This window comes from Balaenoptera physalus, assembly GCF_965194825.1.
Source record: "Balaenoptera physalus genome assembly, chromosome: 14".
NCBI lineage: Eukaryota > Metazoa > Chordata > Mammalia > Artiodactyla > Balaenopteridae > Balaenoptera > Balaenoptera physalus.
Window position 1 is genome coordinate 8443348 of NC_138893.1, and position 17635 is coordinate 8460982.

Here is a 17635-nt window from a genome sequence, read left to right on the forward strand (position 1 = left end):
AGAGGAGATGAAGGATCTCTAAAGTACCTTCCTCACTGGGCCTGGAATGGTACGGTAGGGATGTGGGGAAGCAGCGAGGGGGTGGCAAAGTGTCCCCCGTTAGCGACTCTGGTGGAGGTTACTACTAGTGACCCGTCAGTCTCCCGGCGCACAAGTTTTCTCTCTCCTTGACTTGTGGTCCTACTTCCTGTACGAACTCTTGTTAACAGTTTCTTATGTATTCTTCCAGAAAAATAGTGTATGTATTCTAGCATACCTATTATATACATTCTAGCATATGTGTGTGTATCATCTTGTACAGTTAGGATCCTTTTGATCTTTTTTATCCCACTTAAGTATAATTTGTACATCTTTCCATATCAGCATGTACAGATTTCTCTACTATTTTAAAAAGCTACATATTTTCCATTATATGGATTTACCATAATTTATTTAATCAAGACTCTATAGATGATAATTTATATTATTTTCAATTTGTTATAGCAGCTAATATCCTTGAATATAGCGAGGCATATTTGTGAATAAACAGGTCAATTACTAGCAATAGAACTGACAAGTCAAAGGGTAAGTACACTTAAAAATTCAATAGATATTATAAAATTTCTCTCAAATTGTTGTGTTATTTTAAATTCCCAACAGTGTTCATGAAGGTGCCAGTTTTTCAATCAATTCAGTAACTCTGGGTATTAACAAACTTTAATATTTTGCAAACCTGATAGGTAAAGGTGGCAACTGATTGTTTTGATTTGCACTTTTTAAAGTATCAATATGATAGAGGCTGAGCATCTTTCCATATTTATAAGCTGATTCAACTTATTTTATAGTGAATTGTCTAGTCATATAATTTGCTTATTTTTCTTGGCTTGTTATTTCTTCTCTCAGTTGTGACAAAGACTTTGTAAATTAAAGAAACTGGCCCTTTGTTATAGTGTTCAGTATATTTTTGCTAGCTTGTCATCTGCATTTAAGATTTTCCTTATAGTTATTCCTTTTTAAAGTAATCTTTTATGCTTACATGGACCCTAGGTTTTATGTCATGTTCAGAAAGACCTTTCCCCATTAAAAAATTGTTGTATGGGGCTTCCCTGGTGGTGCAGTGGTTAAGAATCTGCCTGCCAATGGAGGGGACACGGGTTCGAGCCCTGGTCCAGGAAGATCCCACATGCCGCGGAGCAACTATGCCCGTGTGCCACAACTACTTAGCCTGCGCTCTAGAGCCCACGCACCACAACTATTGAAGCCCACGTGCCTAGAGCCCATGCTCCGCAACAAGAGAGGCCACCGCGATGAGAAGCCCATGCATTCAACGAAGAGCAGCCCCCGCTCGCTGCAACTAAAGAAAGCCTGTGCGCAGCAACGAAGACCCAACACAGCAAGCAAGCAAGCAATAAATAAATAAATAAATAAATCTATAAAAAAATTTGTTATTATTTCACAAGTCAAATCCTAACTTTCATTTTTCTCTTTCTTTTTTCACTGGAAGATTTATTTCATTTGGAATTTATTTTGATGTAAAGAACTTGGTTGGCATCCACTTTTAGCAGTTTCCTCCTAACAGCATGTTCATGGTACCAATACCATTTATTGAATTATTTTTCATTTCATAATTTCTAAGGCCACTTTTATCATACTTTTAATTTCCATGTGTATCTGAATCTCTTTCTAGACTGTATTCCATTGATCTGTCAGTCATTCTCTAGGACAAAAACTGTCTTAATTACTAGTCTTTATAATATTAGTAGGTCTTTGTCACTACTCCTTTGAGATGTTTATTTTTTCTAGAGCAATTTTAGCATCATGATGTCCATCTCTTTTTACACCAGCCCCCAACTGTGTAGGTATCTCAATTTGGAGCTCACTGAAGGATTCATCTCTTTCCAGCTAGAGGCTAAATATTTTGTCTAATTTTCCCCTTCCCAGTCTAGCGTCTCATATATGGTAATTTCTGATTTGTCATATTAGAGATGCAGGTTATAGAAGAGTGATAAAGCAATATGAAATCTTTAACATCTGTTGATTTTAAAACCAAGACTAAAAGGGTAATTTAACCCAGGATACTCAATATAAAAGAGATATTTTTGGACTTCAGTAATTTCAGTTCAAGTCATTAAGGTGAACAAATACCTAAACCTTCTACAAGGAAACAATTTTACCTGCTGTCCTAGAATATATGAACAACAGGCTAAAGTGTTTACATTAATCCTTCCAGTTCTAAGGACTTTACTCAAGATTCTACTAATTATCAGGCTGATGCAGTAGATGTGCAAAATTGGCAGAAACAGTCCTTCATGTTCCACAAAAAATGAAAATCATCAATTCTTTAAAAAGCCACACAACTTTTTCCTGTGTACACTATTTTCTGTTTTTCACTGTTAAAGAATAACTACACAATTCCTTGGGTTGAAGAAGCAGGAGAATTTTTTTCATTCATAGGAGATCAAAGTGTATGAACTTACCGTTAGCATGTCATCACATTTCATGTCCGGTGTATCGCCATCTTCACTTTTATTGTAGAATTTTCGGAAAAAATTGAATGCCACGACAGTATACAGGTATACGACAACAGCTAATAAGCCAACGGTTAATACAAGCTGGAAAGCAATGTGACATTGAACATATATTAGAAATATAAGTCAGTGGATTTACTGACTAAAAGCTAATGGAATCCACACCTCATACCTTTCTTATCCCTCCAGTGGGGAAATCTATTTTCATAGTTTCTGTATTTTATCAAGTTGCCAGTTTATTTTATGTAAAACTTGACTACTAATTGGCTAATAAATGCATACTATAACTAGAATATGAATAAAACTCTGATTTAGTTTCATATCCAAATTGATATTAATAATAATAAGCAGCTTAATATGTTCATTTTTCTATCATCTAAATATTTGGTAGTAGATACATTAAATACATTCTCTCTTTTTATAAGTTCTATTCCCTTTAAATAATTTACATTCCTAACAAAAACTCTCTCATTTTTGTTATGATAGTAAGAGGGGTTGTAAATCACGTTTTCTTTCAGTCACATCCTAAAACTAAATAGGAATTGTTTCCAACATCTGGAAATGCACGACTGTTAATAATGTGTATCATAAATATTAAAAAAAAAATAAAACTAAGAAGTCTGGCTTTGTTAACATAAACCAATGATCAAAGGGAAAGACACTTTAATAGCTAATAAATAACACTATTTTGAAGGCTAATTTCTCAACGTATAAATAAAAGTCAGAGTTTGAAAGGTCTTTCTTCAGCTCTATGTAATCTTTCTTTAATTCCAAACTATACTTTACATACATGTATATATATGCATATATATGTATGTATATATAAACATATATTTTATAGAATATGTATATATATGAATATACATAGAATTTGTATATGAATATGTATATTTTTAAAATATGACTTTCACCAAGGTGGTAAAAATATATTTCTGGTTCTATCACAGAAGTTCTAAACACACTAAAATGCATTATTTTTTATGTCTACTTCCTCTGATTACAACATACCCCTGGTGTTCTTAACTGTGGCAGCATATATTAAGTCTTTTAAAAATCACTTCATAATTATCTGGAAAAAACATGTTGTCTTAATAGAGGGCTTAATTCACTTCTATAAATTAAGTATAAGGCCACTGTAAATTTCTGCGTGTTTTACCTATAAGGGCTATTTAAGCTCTATATATCTTTGCAAATGAAAGTTTGATACCTCAAAAAGAGAAGGAATAAAGTTTAGAAATAAACAAAAGTTTAGAAATTGAGAGTAGTGCCAGACTTTTTGTGTGAAAATACTCCACAGATTTCGCATCTCCAGTTCTTCGAACATACTGGGAGCTCAAAACCAATTTACTTAATTGACCGATGAATATGCATAGTACACTTTTTGTCACCGGACTCATGACGTGCCATGCATATCATACTCATATTCAGAAACTAGAGTGACATATATAAGAACATTGTGCTGAAATTTAGAAAACTGAAGGTCATGATAATGTGAATTTAACCATGGACACAGTTCAAGGTTTTGGGAAGGGCACTGATTTTAAAATACACTGGATTATAAAATTCTGGAAAAGAAGGACTCTGTTATTCTAAATAACTAACACAGAGTGTGTTACCTCCCACTGGACACTTGATAAATAGAGAATGAATTGATAAGTTTATTAATAATGAAAGTTTTAACATTACAAATGGGTTGCATTAGAACATAAGCTGATTATCTGGAATTAAGCCAGCTTTTCTCCAAGTAAGCATGACCTCGTCAAGTGTGAAACATTATTATTCCTTTTGCGCAATTTAAAAGTGGAGAAAAGAGCCCATGAATATCCAGTTTTAAAATACGATATTAAATTAAGAATGTAGCATCTCAGGTTTTATTACTAATATAACTAGTGTGTTAGGATGTTGCAACATATTTTGGTTTAGCCTCAGTATCAGATACAGCAGATATCATATTAGGAACAAAATAATAACTATCTTCCTGAGTGTTTAATGTGCTGGAGCCTGTGCTAAGACCTCCACATTTCTGTTTTTATTTAATTTTCACAAAACCCCTATAAGGTAGGTACTTTTATTGTACTCATTTTACAAAATGAGGGAGTTGAGATTTAAAAGATCGCTAAATAATTTATCCAAGGTCACACAGCTTATCCATCAAGCCAAGACTTGAATGTAGGTCTAGGGGCTCTCAAACTACAAATCTGCATGGTCTATAGGAGAAAAAGTACAGATCCTCTATTCACAAAAGTCTTTAAAACTGTACACTGTCATTTGAGGTTTGGTGTTAACCTCTGTTAGAATATTTGTTGCTGTTTCAGTTTTTGCAGGGGGAGGAAAACATAAACTTTTACCTGTTTGCCATTGTGTGTGACTGATGACAAGATGGTTCTTAACGTCTTGAATCCCATAGCAATGTCAAGAAGATGAGCGGCAAAAAAAAAGTTGTTATAGTGTCCGAGAACGGACATGGCCATATACCAGGCAAGGTAGAGGAAGGACTATTAAAACAAAATGAGAGAAAATAATCTCAGAAAATAGAATACATACTCTTGTCAAAAACTACTCTGCTCTCATTCTATGATAACCACTCCACCGACTTTATCTTCTTAGACTGAAGATTTATATAATTCCAATCAGTTACATCAGTTTGTTTGTGTATTTTATTTTGCTTTAGCTGTTCTGCAAGGTTCAGTGCCATTCTCTCCTTTATATCGGAGTGGCTCTTTTTACTTACCCTCCCACAGAGAAAAATGTATTGACTTACTACTCAACAGCACCTGACTAATGTCACTATTGACAGTTTGGGCCAGATGACCCTTGGTGGTGGGTGCTATCCTGCGCATAGTAGGATGGTGAGCTAGCAGCGTCCTGGTCTCTGCTCACTAGCTGCCGGTAGTAGCGCTCCCCCCTCCAGCCACGACAACCAAGAGTGTCTCCAGATGTTGCCACATGTGGCTGAGTTGGGGTGGCCTCCTTTTTACTCAGGGGAGTTGCTTCTATTGCTAGACGAGACGTTAGCTGCAAGACACCTTACTAACAGTTGACAGTCCTAAAAGATACTTCAAGACTTGATTTTGAGCTCTCCAGAGGGTTCTCTAAGATACCCAGAGTTCTGGGCCCACGGCTGGTTGAGGCGGGGAGGGGATAGAGGCAGGAGTATTTGGGGGAGGGCTGTCACAGGTCTTTAGGAGAATGGAACTAAGGTTCACTATAAAAGTGCTAAAATTAGAGTGAGATTTTGAGACTAAATGAGATGTCCAAGGAAGAAAGCACGGCAGCAAGAACAGCAGAAGGCCTTAGGGGAGGTTCTTACGATCCTTTCTGTAGGGGCTGTGAGAAGACGGTGAAAGAATTAAGAAGCAGTAATGAGGGGATGGGCTGAGATCTAACAGCAAAAACTGTAGTCCATCTATTCAGCCATGTTTCATGATTCTCTCTAGCAACTTCCCATAGCCAGCAAATGGTAGCACAAAAACAATTGACAGTAACAGTTATTTAAACTGGAATTTCTAAGAATCAAAAATGTCACGCTATTGAGCCAACGAGGTAGTATAATGCGATTCTCTGCCTTGACAGCTGGTGGCTTTTCGTCATGGGTGATTTTTTTTCATATTTGGATATATACCTGGGTCCTGTGCCTCACTCAGAGGCTCTTATGCTCTTTGATAAAAGAAGGATCCGTCAAGAAAAAGAGCACAGTAATTTAATGCACTTTATTTGGCAGAAACAAGAGGATCGCAATTAATGTTAAAAAAAACTTTTAAAAATTTATTTAGAACTTTCTAACATCTATAAAAATTTTGAAGAATGCGATTGCTCAACTAAAATCTGAATGAAAATACACACGAATTTGCATCTCCATTTCATTTTCTCGTGTAAATATATTTTCATTTTAACCTTTCAGCTACAGAAAGAAATGGAATGAGATATGGGCTGATTAATCATATATTTCTGTGGGTCTTTCTCAGATGTGGTCAGTATTAAACGAACTGATATTTAAGTAGCTTTCTTAAACAGCCATCTTTCCAGCCACTGAAGCCCAACAAACTCATCTAATCAGAGGGCGTTTTACTTTGTGGTAATGAAGTTGGCTTACATTGTCAGTGAAAACGACTCCTAGTTTCCACATCTGATACTTCACATCAATAGAGTTCAGTCTGGAAAGACAAGAAAGAAGAATCTGTAGATATGTACATGAAGCAGAGACTCACAGGCTTGCAAAAGACTACCGTCATTCACTCTCCATGCGGCAGGGCTGGCAACCATCGCAGGAGATTAGTTCTAGTTCTGGAGCCCAGGAAGAGCTGAGAGCTCTGCTGGAAAATGTACTCCAGAGTTTTGTGATTTTTTTTTTTTTTTTAAGAGGAATCTTGGAAAATACAACAAAGCATCACTATGTCTCTATTACTTAAAAATAGTCTTTTCTTTCTGACATTTTCCTACAATAAATATAAAATAAACACTTTATATGTGACAATTATTCCTGGAAACTACTAAATTAACTAACATAGGTATATCGAAAGTTTCCTCCCTTTCATTATACATTCATAAGTGCATCCCAACAGAATAATTTTTAGTTCAACTAATAAAAACTTGCATAAATGTCCACACTTGTTTTACAACTGTACTGATTTTGCCAATGAAAGGGCTTATTCATTTTGTTTTTGTTTCCTATCGTTTTCAGAAATGCCCCTTCTCTACTTCCTTCTCTATCCAAGAAGGAATTTAACCCTTCCCCTTGGTTCCCATAGCGCTTTGTAGACACTTCCCTTTATAATCGTCTCCCATGTTGTTTTTCAGGCATAGGTGTGTATGTATGTATGTGTACTGATGCCTTCCTCACTAGTCTGTGAAATCCCCAGCACCAAGCACGTTATATCATACATTGAATGTCTCTCAATAATGTTGAATGAGTGAATCTTAACATAAATATTCATGATCTTTGCAGATTAAAATATACATGTATTAAAATATACTTTTTAATTTTCACTTTTTTCCAGAATTTGTCACTGGTTTATGGGGCTAGAAATTATAATTTTGTTAGCCTTTGCAACATTCCAGGGAATTGATATGATAATAATATAATATAATTTTAGTGTTATTTTCAAAAAGGCTTCTCTAGACTTACTTAGTCTTTAACTACTTCTTTAATCATTTCTTTTAATTAGGCCAATCTTAAATTACAAGTGCAATGATAAATAGTTGATAATCTAAGCTGACTTCTTAGGAGACTTTTCCCCTTAGAGTTAAGGTTTAATTTTTTAAGGAAATAAAGCAGTCTTTGAGTTATAATTAATTTTATTATTAAATAATATTTTTTTAAAATTTCATGAATATTTACAATGGGTTTCAATATAAGAATACTTTTTCTTAAAAAAAGAGATGAAAAAAAAATAAACCCATGGGATAATTTGCATGAGAGCATGATTATTTCCCATGAAAGCAATCCAAAACAAAATAAGGGTTTATATCAGGATGTCTGAACTTCCCATGGTCGTTTCTTACTTTATTTAAAAGTTTGTTCTTATGATCAGTTGTTTTCCATCCCTGTCATGCATTAGGGTAGCAAGTTTCCTACCAACAGCATTAAGAGTATTTTGTAGTACACAATACTCTTTTCTCACCAGTAGTGGCAGTGACGCTGTTTGGGCAGAGCTGACTCCACCCCCAGGGATGGAGCACAGCTGATCTAGGTCAGTCAGGGCATGGCATTAACCTGGCCACAGGGCTTGGTTCAGGGGTAAACTAGAAGCCAGAAGCTCAGGAGTTTTGCTAGACGGTTTTGAGATTATAAGCTCTCCTCTCACTCCATAAAGACACACATGAGGAAGCATGCAGGCCTTCTGGCTGCTGGCAGCCATTCTGTCCCCAGGAGGTGAGCTGGCCACTTGTTTAAATGTGCACATACCAAGCCCTATATATTTGATTGATAAATAAATACATGCATACATAGATACATGAATCATCCTTGTATGCAAATGGTCACATTAAGATACTATTCATACAGAAAACAGATCATCTTTTAAAACTCCATCCTTCTAAACACTTTAATAAAGGAACACTACATGTAAATTTTTTCCTAGTAATGTGTGTTATTTACTAGATCTTTATTCTTCTAATTTTATTATCCATATTTAAAGGTATTAATAAAAGCCACATTAATTTCTTGGTACTTTGCTAGGGGTCAAACCTGCAAACATTTACTATGTAAAACAGTGGAAAATTCCACTAGTTTAAAACTGTTTGTTCATAGTAAAAAAAGAGTCTAAACTTTCCTTCTATTTTTTCAGACATTTTCTAGAGTCACAAATATGACCATGGAAAATGCATAATTCAGTAAAACTATTTAATTCTACATTGGTTATCAGGGGTCTGAAAATGCTAGTAAGAAACTCAGCAGCCCCCCTCTCACCATAGTCCTTACATGATATTCTAACATAAGGGCCTTAATGCCTAAGGGCTGCCAGTTGTGTTTCATCTTACGTATAGTGACCACATTTCTTTAAGAACCACATTTGTTTTCTTAAAGTACCCAGGTAATATTTTAAATTTAAATTCATAACTTGCTATATATTTGCTTCTCTAACTACTTTTGAACTGGGTTCACATTATTTTTAAAGACTCAACTAGCTCTAACAAGGTTTCAGAGAGAGAAAAAGTATATGACCAAAGAGATCAGCCGAAATGTTTTTTTTTTAATGCTAACTAAAATAGTTATCTAAGACAAACTAACATTGCTCTACAGAACCTTAAATATTTATGTTTTCAGAGAAATCATCACATACCTAATTGACTGATACCTTAAATACACAGATAAGGGAAGGTAACGATTACGTTTTTTTCTAAAATCGTTAAGTGGCTACAATAAGAAATTACATTTTAAAAAGCATGTAGGCTTTACAACTGTAATTCTAGAATTATAGTTGATTAAATTTGCAAGACAGATACAGATGTATATATATATACATATATTTATGTATACTAACACTATACGTGCATGTGAAATTCAATCTCAGGTGAATTCAGTTCAACTGGTTCACATCCTTCTAATGATATCATATTATTCCATGCAAGCACTGTATAAGAGTGCCTCATTTTAAAATAAACTTTCCAAGTAATAGTATGACAGCACAGTACTTCAGCATACCAAGTCTTCGCTATTTAAATAAAACACAACAATTATAATAAAAGAATATGAACTTTGAACATTTCTAATAAAAGGTCTACATAGTTTTCTTATTTTGGAAAAGGGAGCTAACTTCTTTTCAAACAGGAAGTATTAACAAGTCAAATATTATGCTTTTGCATCTTTGACTTCAACTTAAGTGGCATTTAGGGATAAAAAGGCAAATCGATAAATCTTTTTTTCTTGCTTTATGTATATAATGACAAAGTCACCTTCAAAAATTAATAGATTAAATCTCCTGATTCCATAGTGCAAAAATACCCAGAAGTACAAAAGCAGACTTTATATATTCTCTGTTTCTCTCATCTCTACTCTTCTGACACTGAAGGAACGGAAATCAAATGCACTAGCAAGTTCAGAAGCGTATTACTTTTTCCTCCTTTCCACCTAGACCTCGGACAGAGCAGAATTACCACTCACACGGCCGACAGGGAGCTGTCTTTCTTTGGCTTCTTCTTTTCCCGGGCGTCGCTGAAGTCCAGGGCAGCTTTGTCCATGCCAAGTAACTCGCTGATTCTGTCTCGGCCATAGAACTCTCCATATTTATCCATAACCTGGGGCAAGAAAAAAAGCATTTTACTGGCCTCCACCATTACGTAATCTCATCTATATAGGCACATACAAACATCTAATTATTTTTATACATAGTATATATCTGTCTTACTTTCAAGTTCGCTTAAACATCTAACTTAACGGCTCATGTTCTGTGATCACACTGCTTAAGGTCTTAGTGAACTTATAGCGTTTTAAATAATGCCTAGCTCAAGAACAAGATTTCTTATGCAAGAGAGAAAGGCAGGCAAAAAAGAGGATGGGCTCAAGTAAATGGGTAAAGAGGTGGGAGAAAATGGAATAAAGTAACTGCTGCCAAATTCATACTCCGTGCCAGGAATTATGCTAAGAGGTCTAACTTGCTCTTCCCTCGTGGGACTGTCACAATATGTAAGTTTCCTGTTGTTCGCACCCTACTCTGCAGATAAAGACATTGATCTTGGAGAATGTAACATGCCCAGTCTCAGCTCGGCAAGAGATGGGGTGAGGAAGCATCCAGGCAAGGCTGACTCCCAGCAAAGATCTTCCGCATAGAGCACGGCATGCCACCGGGCTGCCCATGACATGCTGGTATCCCCTCTGCGGTCTCCACGGCAAACATTCAACTCCCCCCATAGTATCCTGACTCCAGCCATTCCTCAATAACACCTGAACCTGGAGCCTGGTCACCATCCACAGGTCCTCAGTTTAAATCTTACCTAGAATGGACTCCTTGTCCATCATTAGAATCACTTCTTTGCAACCCCCCTTGGCTTCCTTGCCCCTCTCTCTTCTGTCACATTTGTCTGGGCTTTGCCCAGATGTTGGGTTTTTAGATCAGGGCTTAGACGTGGGCTAACAGATCACCTGTGAGCTCAGTACCTCTGTCTCTGATCTAGCGACTCTTGGCCTACAGTTTATATACCATGAGGATCCCGCACATCGTTGAAAATGGAGGCAACAGGAAAAGTAATGAAAGAAACGCAGGAGGAGAGAGAGCTGGCAGCAAGAGAGGAAAAAGAAAGCAAGGAACAGGAATATAGGAGAAACAAAGGAACTGAGAACCAGCGAAAGAGGAGGGGGAACGTTAAAGTAAAAGATTAGAGCGGATGAAGGAAAAATACATAAATAGAAAGAAAAGGATTAGCAGAAATAAAAATGAGCTTTTTCTGAATATATACAATCAGGTAAATTAAAAGAAAACATAAAAGAGCAACGGTAGTTAAAAAGCCTATGAACGTACACTATTTAGGTTCATTAAAACAATTTGTTTCCCATTATTCTCACAGCACTGAAAATGGGCTGGGCTGATCTGAGTGGGAATTCTTTAGGGGTTGTATTCTCGCCCAGGAGAACAATCTGGACCTCAGAGCAGGAACGCTATGGTTTGTCTCAGCTGCAATTACAATCTATTTATTTGACTCTAGATATATCGTGTCCTTCAGAGAAACTCTTGCTTTAATAACTTAGAAGCTGCTTCTTTATACTGTTAAATAATTGATAAGAATAAAATATTCAAATTATCTATTTTACATTACTTAAAAATTATTCTTTCAGAGCTCTGGCCTAATTTGGATGCACTCATTTGCATTCGTGCAATGCTACTACTCTGTGGTCACAAGGGGACAAAAACTTGCACCAAAATGAAAATAAACACACTGCTTCTTCCAACTAGGAAGTCTTGGGGGGTTTTTTGTTTTGTTTTGTTTCTGTTTTTTTAAATGTGCTTCATTTTAAATAATGTACTTGGATTTAAATTCTTGACAAACTCTCTATCTCCCCTCAGATTGGTAACAAAAAATTTGCAGTTGCTAATCACCAGCCACCCTATGAGTAGTTCTCAACTTGGCGGAATCAAAGGGAAAAATACCACTTCATTCGGCAGATATTTGTGGCCATTCACCCTAGACCGTATACACTGGAGCTACAACTCATTATGGTACGTGGCATGAAGTGATTCAGTTTGGCAATTGGAGGGTTCAAGGAATAAGAAGGAGCTACAAAATAATGATTACTGTATTTTACAATGTACAAGTACTGGTACATGCATTATTATATATATTTTTTTAAAAGTGATCTACATTAAATCCTGTGTTGTAGGAAGAGCAGAGATAATCCTTGTCTCTCGAAACCAGAGCCGACATAGGTGCCAGAGTCCGTAGCTGAACTCCTATTTGTGTTCTTTCTATCACGCTCTGATGCAGTGTGCATCAGAAGAATAAAACTTTATCAAAATAAAAAGGTCTTTGAAGTTTATATAAAAGTAAATAAAATTCAGTCCTTTGTTGTTATACAACAACTTCACTTTTTTATTGTAAGGGAGGATCCCAGGCCTGGTGACTTAGCTGTCTTATCAGAAAAAGAGCCTTCAGTCAATTTCAGTTACCCGAACAATCTCAGAGAAAATTCTTACCGATTCTTCTTAATGTACAGACTGAGCACTGTTTAGTCACCTGAGTCAGATGACAGGTGGGTGAGCGATGCTTATTTATTTTTTAGCTGCACAGTATGGATCTCTTATGAAATTTTTGAAATTCATATTGAATTCTGTTTCCATTTTGAAATGACATTAACAGACAAAGCACGCCTCAATATCTCAGCCTACATATGAGCCACAGCAAATTCAAATCTGAATTGCACTTTAGGAAAAAAATAGAAAATTTAAGCCCTCTAAGTAGTATTACCTTTCTTTTAACAAATTTGTCCCAGTAGTTGTTGGGAAATGACCTAAAAGATATAAAAGCATAGAAATAAAATAGTATCATTTAAAAAAAAAAAAGATAAATAACAATATAATTTTTGGAATAAACAAAATACTTAAAATAATACGTAAACATATATTCTTCCATTCACAAAAATTACAATGAATTTTCCCCATCTTATCCCATAATTTTTCTATCATAAGTATATTAAATATTATTTTAAATGTTAATATATACATGTAAATCACAAAAGAGACTATGGGCTAATATTGTAATGGAGACGAATATGAGCATATTTATTAATAAGCAGTCGTTATATTTTTGCTTTATGTATAATGTGTTAATGTATACATTTCTTTGTCAATTGTCTTTAAAACTTAAAGTATCTAAAACTGTCATTGTTTTTCCTAGGAAGTAAAAAAAAATCTCATTACCAGTAGTTATCCTTAAAGGAAACTGACCATAATACCATCACATGACTCCAGCATCTTAACTAATATAGAGTTCACCTAAGGGGACAGACTTGATTCGATTTAGAATTGCTAAACAAAATATTGAGCATTTAGAGTAAACATTTATAACACACAAACAAATCATCCCCATTTGGAAACCCAGAACTTATTAGCAATCATAACTTTTTAAGAATAAGCAAAACTAATCACAATAAAAAGAAGCTATTTCACTCTTGAGTAGTACAAATTACTGAAAAATACTGTATCACTAATACCTCTAATAGTGTAAAATTAGACTTTTGTGATGGATTTTTATCTGCAGCAGCAGCTAGTAGTTTGGATCTAGACCTCACAAGGCTAAATAATTAGTATACAGAAAAGTATTTGTTTTTCTTATATTTTACATGTCATAATGTTTAGCGAGTTATATGCTACGCCTCTGGATGATACCAACTGAAAATTTCCAACTTAGATTAAAAGTGTGAAATTCAGTATTTTTGCCTTTAATGCTACAACTCCTTCCTTAATGAATAATTTTGCCTTCCTCTTTGCTTTTAGATGAGATAACCCCACACTGCAGGTTATGTACCTCCAGCTACACACTTCCCTGAACACTGAGTAATGGATGTTATGTTCCATCAGTGCTGTGGAAATGGACTCAAAGCCATTTTTGATGGAGGAATTCAGAACACAGAGGGCAAAAATTGATGGCATCCATTAAGAGACTGATGGAGCTTAGTCTTGATTTTCTTGGCTGAATATATAACTGTTATTCACCTCTGCTAAACTTTTGATAAATCTGCAAGAACTCCGGCAAAGTATTTTATGTCTTGAAATTTTTGAGCACAGAAATGTCTCATCTCATTCTTTACTCACTGTGTGTTGATTACGAGTCTATCCCACTGGCCTTTAATATCATCTTCTGAAGGCTGTTCTGTAATATAAAGCCCATCAAATTCCAATTTTCGAGCTACTTCCTTTTCTCGCTTAAAAATAACCAGTGGGACCTACATTTGAAAAATAAACATGTTAAAATTAGTTTAGATTTACTGGCATCTCTTGTGGTCACTATCTTTACAAAACAGCTTTTGGAAAGAAATATTTCCCATGTTACTTCCAGGAAGGTAAAAATTGAGTGAAAATCAATCAGCTATATTTAGGCAGAAGGAGGCATCTAGAGGTTTTTGAAAAACAAAAGACAGTATAGATATTATATATATGCATATGTTTTTAAACACATAGAGGTTCATAAATAATTGCATTAATGAAATCAATTTTAAATATTAAAGAGAAAAAAATTATACAAAATTGCTTTTCTTTTGCATATTACATATACATATATATAATATATATGGATTCAATAAAACATAGCACTAATGTTCCAAAATTCATACTTCTAAAAAATTTTTAGAGTTTTATTTGAGAAACCTCTTTAATAATTCCATGCTCAGCATGCCCATATGCTATTTTGAAATAAATTTTCATTTCAACATCAGCAAAAATCTTTGTCAGTTTGCCAGAAAGTCTCCAGAATTTACTGATTCCCTTTTCATATGGACAGATTTTACACAAGGCACAGATGCAGAAAAGATGCAGACATTCTGGAAGTATCCAAGAATATCCCCTCTCCCCCCCAGTAAAACAAGGGAAGCAAAGGGAGGTAGACGAGTTTCTGAAAAAAATTTTACATTCTAGTCTTTTACCCTGGACCCTCGTTTTTCAAAAGTCTTCTAGAAGCTTCCCAATCAGAAGCAGGGCACAGTGAAATAAAAGCCCTGCAGTAAAAAGGTGTCATGCTAGGAAAAGATAAAGAGGTTTGCAAAGGTGATGGGCAGCCCTGAGCACTCAGAGAGACTATCTTGAGTTCTATTCACCAAACTATACTGTTCCCTTGGTAAGGCTCTAGGGATGGAGCGCCATTATTTTCCGGGTGACGTGACAAACAGTGAAGCATTTCTGCCAAGGATAGCGAGAGATACATACCTAATAACAAAACAATCAGAATGACTCTCAGAGGTCCAATATGATGTATTTCTAGAATTTCTACTACACTGAGCACTGCTAGGAGACAGTGGGTGGTCACTTCTGTGGGGTCAAATTGTAGGTGAAATTGGCTATATGTGAATAATTACTGACATGTGTGAGAAAACTACAATGTGACAGCCACATCCCCTTCCCAGGGCAGCCTGCATCCAGTGACTCGTCACCAGGGAGCTCTAAAGGCCCAGCTCCGATGCCCCAGCCCAGGGCTACCCTGAAGGGGGCATCTCAACTTCAGAACAGAGACCTGTGATGTGCCCTGTTGGGTCTGTACTGTAGCCCCACTTTTCCCTTTTCTCCATGCTGCTTCCTCCCCTTGCCCCGCAGGTGTTTATGGAACATTCCCTAATAAACTATGTGTATGTAATTTCCATCTCAGAATCTGCTTCCCCAGAAGTCCAACGTGCAACAGACACACACACACACGTGGACACACACAGGTTCCTTGGTGCCCTACTATCTTACTTTCAAGCAGTAGTATCCAATGATGCAGAAGAAAGAGATAACCGTGTGCAGAATGGCTAAGATACGCAGCGTGGGCTCCATGTAGCCGCTGCTCTCCTCCAGCACATAGTGAACTGCAATGATTCTAGGCGAGCTGCTCTCCAGGCTGCTAACTCTGGCGTTTTCACTTGAACTGCGAGTGGGGAGCTCCTTTCCTTCAACCACAGAAGAAGTGGAGACCTGATTCAAATCATTTAAAGTACCGTCAGTTCACTTCCTCTGACATCAGGGTAAACAAGAAACAATGGAAACCCAGTCTTAGCAAATAGCTGGACGTGAAACCACTGCACGGTGAAAAGACTAAAAGCAAAGGCTAAAAAAGATAGCCTTTTCAGTATCTTGTAATAACCTATAATGAAAAAGAATCTGAAAAAGAACATATAATACATATATATAGAGAGAAAAAATATATATAAATATAACTGAAATATATATATATATAACTGAGTCACTTCGTTGTATGACTGAAACTAACACAATATTATAAATCAACTATACTTCAATAGAAAAAAATAATGACAAATAATGAACACATTTTAAAAAATTCCCTCTAATTTACGCAGACATGAGGATTCCAGTGCATGCAGGAAATAATTAGATGGCTAAGCTGCCTTCTCAGTCATCAAAAGAATTTAATACAATACAGATATGCCACACCCAGATAGAGTAACAAGTGAGATATTCAGCCAAATTAGACTCTGAGTATTGTGGGTAAATCCTCTGCAAATCCAGCATTCTTCAGTGGGGGCATTTCTCACTTAGTGTGAAGGAGCAAATCTATCCCTGCTGTACTGGACAGTCAGCAATGTGCCTGAGATTCAGGTTTTCATTTTCATCAAATACATTTCGGCATCGGTTTTGATGTGCTCACTAGTGGATTTGTGAAATCTTTACATTCAATTCAGTCTTTCATATTGGTTATTAAAAGACTAAGATGTACATACCTTATAAAAGAGCAAGATGAAATTGATTGCAAACGCGACAAATAAGGCTAACATTCTCATGTTGTAAAAGTTGCGAGCAAAATAGTTCTGCAGGTGAAAAAATTATTAAAAGGTCATTGAATCAAGAGACTTGAAATTTGCAGACAACTGAAATAAAGCATTCATGCATTTCCCCAAAACTATTTGTTGAGGGCCCACTGGGTTTCAAGTCCCATGCTTGGTGCTATAGAGGTAAAGCACCAAGCTTTACGACGTAAACCACCACGGAGGAGACATAATAAAGAAGCACATTCACAGATAAAAAGCGTAATTTCAGGGAATGTTAACTGTTATGAAGAAAAATCCATCAGGTTAAGGACTTAGGGAACAGGGGTGCTATTCAGACAGGTGGTCAGGGAAGGTTTATCTTAGGAGGTGACATTTGAGCTGAGGCCTGGATGCCATTGGACGGCAATCAACTGAACAGCTGGGGATGGGAATGTCAGAGAAAGAGCTTGGAGGGCAAAGGTCCTGAGTTCCAGGTGATGCTGGTGTGTTTGACGGATAGTGAGGAGGTAGCGCAGTGAGAGGAGGGGAGAGTGGGAGGGAATGAGGTCAGAGAGGTGAGCAGGGGACAGGGTTCTGTAGCCCTCTGATAAAAAGTCTGTTGCCCCTTATAGTGCAGTGGTTCAGTGTCTGATCGCTGGGACCACACTGCCTGGGTATAAAGCCTGACCTCACCAGTGACTCACTGTGGGATGTGGACAAGAGACTTAATCACTCTTGGAGCCTT

The 17635-nt window shown here is 36.3% G+C and overlaps 1 protein-coding gene across 7 annotated transcripts in view; it reads right to left on the reverse strand.

Annotated features, from left to right (window-relative positions):
• RYR2 (ryanodine receptor 2) overlaps positions 1-17635 on the reverse strand; it is a 732481-nt gene that overhangs the window by 22791 nt on the left and 692055 nt on the right. For all 7 annotated transcript variants that reach the window (XM_082425485.1, XM_082425482.1, XM_082425483.1 and 4 more), the window contains 8 exons: positions 16864-16950; positions 15881-16099; positions 14252-14382; positions 12906-12948; positions 10111-10244; positions 6601-6661; positions 4856-5002; positions 2457-2591 (listed from right to left, as the gene is read on the reverse strand). In XM_082425485.1, the coding sequence (XP_082281611.1) occupies positions 2457-2591; positions 4856-5002; positions 6601-6661; positions 10111-10244; positions 12906-12948; positions 14252-14382; positions 15881-16099; positions 16864-16950 (957 nt within the window). The remainder of the gene's footprint in view (positions 1-2456; positions 2592-4855; positions 5003-6600; positions 6662-10110; positions 10245-12905; positions 12949-14251; positions 14383-15880; positions 16100-16863; positions 16951-17635) is intronic.